The sequence below is a fragment of the Camelina sativa genome, unplaced genomic scaffold (assembly GCF_000633955.1).
Source record: "Camelina sativa cultivar DH55 unplaced genomic scaffold, Cs unpScaffold00772, whole genome shotgun sequence".
NCBI lineage: Eukaryota > Viridiplantae > Streptophyta > Magnoliopsida > Brassicales > Brassicaceae > Camelina > Camelina sativa.
The window spans coordinates 1-5,802 of NW_010921900.1; the positions used below are offsets into that span (position 1 = coordinate 1).

A 5,802-nucleotide genomic window follows, 5' to 3' on the forward strand; every position below is an offset into this window, starting at 1 on the left:
GACGGGAACAAAACTTTATAATTCTTATGAAAATATCGACAGTTGTTATTATTCATGTTGTATAGACCGAGCCGATCACTACTAGCCGCCACTGATACGACGTCGTTACTTGGGAACCATAAGGGTTTTGCATATTCATCTTTCAACGCTGTAATTTTTGCCACTTTTACCCAAGACTTTCTCAAACTGTTCTCCAAAACCCATAACTCAGCTCCGTTTCTTGATTCCAAATGTTGAGTAACACCTAGCTTTCCTTCGTAGCTGACCAAGATGAGACTGCTATCGTCTAATAGTACGTCCGGAACAGAGAAAATAGACCAAGTTTCGGTTCGCATACAGAACCGGATCACGTTGTTCTTCCTTGTTAACCAATGCAAGAAACCGTATGCTGATACCGGTATAGCTTCTCTCGGGAAAAACTCTGATAACTCGAAATCATTCACATTCAGTCGCTTCCACGCGAAGGTATCATAATCGAAGACCTCGCAGTTGTGATTATAGAAACCCTCCTTTGTCGTCCATCTCCTTGGTTCAGAAACCCTAATGATCTTATACCGACACGGAGTCAAAGAAATCACCATTAAACCGGTTGCGATCGTCAGATATCGAGTTTTAGGGTTTGGTATGATCCAGTACTGCTTTGTAGCAGGTTTACAAACGATGTACTCTGGTATTGTTTTCGCTCCTTTAAACCTATCACCGATACAGAGCAAAATCCCATGATGTGTATCACAAGCTTTGATCTCTGCGTTGTTCTGAAGAAGAAACTGAAGCGAGATTTGGGTTTTATCTTCTTTTTCTTCTTGTCCTGCTTCAACGCCAGGGACAAAACGGGGGTATTTTTCCTCGTAATGAACAAAATAGCCGAAAACAGAGTTGGCTCTATGGAGATGATGATCGATAAATCTCAACTCGTAACTTCGTTTGTTGCACTCTTTGTTTTGTAGATGGAATCTTTCAATCTCTGTCGCTGGACAATGAGAGAGGATCTCTTGAATCACGTCTTGGTTCAACATCGCGCGTGGCCAGAGAAAAATCTTTGAGAGGGATTATTTTTAGATTGATCAGAGAAAAATAAGCTTTTCATATCTGAAAGTTGGATGGCTCTATCCTCCTCTATATATAGAGAATAGAAATTACCGTAAAGAAATAGTAATTTGTTGAGGACAAGGAGAAATAGTAATACAAAGTTTCCTTTTTCCTTTTTTTCTGTTTGCGATTACCCGAAAAGAAAAAAAAAATTATTTAATAAAGCAAAACAATACAATCTCTTTAATAAGATTAAGTTTACGTTTCTAATAGCAGTATTTAAAGATTTTTATTAAATGTTTATGTTTTTTTTTGAAGAAATTTTGAAAAACTTGAACATTAGTGTGTTTGTTTTTTTTTTTTTATCATAGAAATGAAAATTTATTTGATAAAATTGTTCTAAAAAAGAGGATATAATTTATTTATGAAGTATACAAGACTAAAAAAAAAATCTTTGATTGGTTATTCAATGTTCTGGTTTTGTCAACAACACCAATATTAAATGGTTCAAGAACCTAAACTGGAAGAATAGCTAGAGTTCACATAAATGATTTCATTAGGTATATACTTGCACTTTGTGCTAAATTATTTGTCTTGGATTTTAAGGTATTTGAAATGAAAGAGAAAAAAAAATCTTAAAATCGCCATGCATCCATGGTAATTGTCTTACAAATATATTTAAGGGTGAATTACTCAAATGTTACTTATTTTAGGTCATATTTCCAGAATCTACAAAAAACCTTTTTATTACTAGAATATTTCAGGTATTTTCAAAATACCCAGCGTGCCCCTGTTTTATGTTACCGGAAAAAAACGTAATTACAAAAATGCCATTGTCACGTCAGACGCCACGTCAGAAATCGCTGACGTGTAACCATAACTCAGCCGTAACGCGTTACAAGGTATGTTGCGGCTAAGTTATAGGTATGTTGCGGCTGAGTTATCGGAAAAACATTTGAGTAAGAGTGGACGGTTGAGTTAGGCTGAGTATTTTGTAATTACGTTTTTTTCCGGTAACAAATACCTTAAATTCCAAGACAAATAATTTAGCACAAAGTGCAAGTATTTACCCAACGACATCATTCAGTTATGTGAACTCTATTCCTCTGATTTAAGTTCTTGAACCATTTAAAATTGGTGTTGTTGACAAAAACAGAACATTGAACAACCAATCAAAGATTTGGTTTTTTTAGTCTTAAATATGCAAACAACTGACTTATTAAAATCAGCCAAGCGTTACAACTGACTTATTAAAATCTGGCTGAGTTTTCACCCGATGGTTGAGTTGTCAAAATTTTGACTGAGTTATCACTACGACACGGCTGAGTTATGGTAAAAAAAACTATAACTCAGCCGTGATAGGCTGACTTATCGTACAACTCAGCCGTGATAGGCTGACGTATCGTACAACTCAGCCATTTGACGGCTGACTTATTAGCAAAAGATTAATTACTAGAACAATTTGCAATCTCCATCGCTGAACAATGAGAGAGGATCTCTTGAATCACGTCTTGGATCAACATTATATCGTGCGTGGCCAGAGAAAAAACCTTTGAGAGGACTGTTTTTAGATTGATCAGAGAAAAAGAAGTTTTCGTATCTGAAAGTTGGATGGCTCTATCCTTTATCTATATATAGAGAATAGAATAAGAGTACCCTAATCCGTAAAGAAATAGTAATTTGTCGAGGACGAGAAGACTTGGGGATACAATGTTTCTTTTTCTTATTTGCGATTTTCCAGAATAAAAAAGAAGAAAAAAAAAGAAGCAAAACAACAACATTAAATCATCTTTTCCATTTAATTTATAGTATATTTCATTTTTTCCTTTTCATTTTTTTCTCCCTTAACGACATGTCAATCTTTTTACATTAAGTTAGCAGTAAGATTTTAATGATTTTATTAAATATTAATGTGTCTCTGTTCTGTTTTTTTTGTTGAATGTCTTTTTGAAAAACTTGAACAATTGTGTGTTTATAATTTTTTTTATCATAGAAATAAAATTTATTTGATGTATCAAAATTGTTCTTAAAAAAAGTATATAAGAACAATTTATGAAATATTTAAGACTAAAAAAACCAAATCTTTGATTGGTTGTTCAATGTTCTGTTTTTGTCAACAACACCAATTTTAAATGGTTCAAGAACTTAAATCAGAGGAATAGAGTTCACATAACTGAATGATGTCGTTGGGTAAATACTTGCACTTTGTGCTAAATTATTTGTCTTGGAATTTAAGGTATTTGAATTTTTTTTTTTTAAAACAAAAAAAAATCTTAAAATTGCCACGCATCCATGGTAGTTGTTTTACAAATGTATTTAACTTACCCAAGATATATTTTAGAGAGTTGAGGATATGGAAAAAGAGATTTAAATAACAATATAATAACAAAAAACAAATACTTCTACAAGAGTGTTATCTTCCAATTTTCTTCATATATATTCCTTATTCTCGAATCTCGATCATCTACAAATATACTTATACTCCTTTTTTTATTCAACGTCATCTTTATGCAAACAAACTCTCTCGAAGTTTGAGTAGAAAGGGAGGTAATAGTAGAAATCTGGTATCGTATACAAATAACGATAGTTGTCGTTACTCATGTTGTAGAGACCGAGCTTACCACTGGCCGCCCTTGATATGGTGTCATTACTTGGGAGCCATATAGGTTCTTCATTGGAGATATCATCCTCTAACGCTTTGATTTTCACATCTTTAAATCTTACCCACGATGTTCCAAAACTCTTCTCCAAAACCCATATATTGGATCCTTCTCGCCATCTCGAATGGATCACACCTAGCTTCCCTTCGTAGCTGACCAAGAGGAGACAGTCATCGTCTACTAGTTCGTCCGGAACTGGGAAGGTAGACCAAGTTTCCGTTCGCATGCAGAACCGCATCACGTTGTTCTTCTCCGTCAACCAATGCAAGCAACCGTAGGCCGATACCGGTTGCATTCGAAGAAAAAACCCGGAAAATTTCAAGTTACTCAGTCGGTTCCATGCGTCCGAATCGGAATCATAAACTTCACAAGAGAGTTTAAAATCACCATCCCTACTCACTCTAATGATCTTACACCGAAACGGGTTAGAGGATACCACCATTAAACCGGTTGCGACAGTGTGAAACCGAGTCTCCGGGTTTGGTATTAACCGGTACTGTTTTGTAGCCGGTTTACAAACGATGTAACCTGGTATTCTTCCCCACAAATTATCATCTTTGATACAGAGCAAAATGCCATGATGTGTATCACATGCTTTGATATCTGCATTATTGAGAAAGCGAGGAAGCAATGCCAGACTGATTCGGTTTTTTTCTTTACTACCGAAAGCAGAGACAAAACTGGAGTGATACCAATAATAGGGCGCAAACTTTTTGTTCCGGACCTCTCGGTAAAGAAATATATAGCCGAAGAAAGAGTTGGTTCTATGGAGATTACGATTGATAAAACTCAACTCGTAACTTCGTTTGTTGCACTCTTTGTTCAGTAGACGAAACTTTGCCATCTCCGTTGCAGGACAATAAGACATGATCTCTAGCATCACGTCTTCGTTCATCATCGTTGTCGGAGAATTATTCATCATCGCCATTGTGTAGAGGAATAATTATTCTGATTAGATCAAATAAAAAAAGTTTTTTTTTTCGAATATGAAATGTTTGATGATTAATCCCCTACTTATAGTGAAAAGGATACCTTAATTTGTCAAGAATAATTAATTATAAGCAACTTAATAGAGGTTATCTATTGGAGATTGTTTACTATATACATATCTCCATTTTGTGATTTATATATTATTACTAAAAGTTATGTTGGTTTCCTTTTAAACCGATGCATCTCTTATATTAATAAGGTTTCCTTAAAAAGAAATAGAAAAAATGTGATATCTGTAATTATCAATTACTCTAATGGGGATTATTGGTTTGAGATTTGAATAGAGTTTTAAAGATTTTAAATGTTTAGGTAGAATTTGTTGTTATTAGATCAAGATTTTGTTAAACTCTGTTAAGGTTTAATGTAATAAGTTTGTGATTTGTAAAGAGTCATTTAAAATCTTAACAAATTTGGGTTATTAGATTCAGACTTTTATAAAGTCATTAAAAGTTTTATGTTATTCAATTAAAACAAAAAAATCTAGGATTGTTAATGAGTTTAATTATTATGTTATTGGTTCATAAGTTTAGACACTTTCTTTACTAAACAAAGTCATGAAAAATGTCATAAAAATACATGTATTATTTGGAGGACTTTACAAGATTTTAGAAAGAGCAATTGTCATGGATACCATGATTTTAAGTTTTTGGGTCAAAAAGACCACAAATCCCAACAATTTCTAGTTCTAACATTTTTCTTTTAAACAATTTGACAAAATTATCCTCACATCAAAACACCCATCTTTGCTTCATCTATTCACCCACCGTTTCACGATCTCTTCACTTCACCGTACGTTAAACTAGCCTTGCGTGCGTCCTCCTCGCCTCACCGCACGTTCTCCTTGCCTCCCCTTGCCTCGCCTCGCCTTGCCTCGCTCACCGTGCACTCTCCTCGCCTCGCCTTGCTTCGCCGTTTTGCGTTTTAACTGTGATAACAGATCTCAACAGCGGTTACAACGATCTCATATCATGATGTGTCTTATTTAAATTTGCACAATATGAGATCTTTGTGTCCGCTTCAGATTTTGTACTCTCAGATGGCTCGAGCCTCCTATTGAACATAGAAAACGACACCGTATAGGCTGGTTATCCTTCGTCATATTTGAAATCGGGTCGGTGATCGC

At 34.7% G+C, this 5,802-nt stretch overlaps 2 protein-coding genes across 2 annotated transcripts; both read right to left on the reverse strand.

The window, feature by feature from the left end:
- Positions 1-67: 67 nt before the first annotated feature.
- Positions 68-1,095, reverse strand: LOC104773923 (F-box protein At5g41720-like; the record flags this gene model as incomplete). Its single annotated transcript, XM_010498596.2, has 1 exon — positions 68-1,095. A coding segment is annotated over exon 1 (949 nt), but the record flags the coding sequence as incomplete, so codon positions are not given.
- Positions 1,096-3,434: 2,339 nt separating this feature from the next.
- Positions 3,435-4,651, reverse strand: LOC104773922 (F-box protein At5g49610-like). The gene has a single exon (XM_010498594.2). It carries the CDS (start codon positions 4,615-4,617, stop codon positions 3,520-3,522), a length of 1,098 nt encoding a protein of 365 aa, XP_010496896.1. The 5' UTR covers positions 4,618-4,651; the 3' UTR covers positions 3,435-3,519.
- Positions 4,652-5,802: the final 1,151 nt, after the last annotated feature.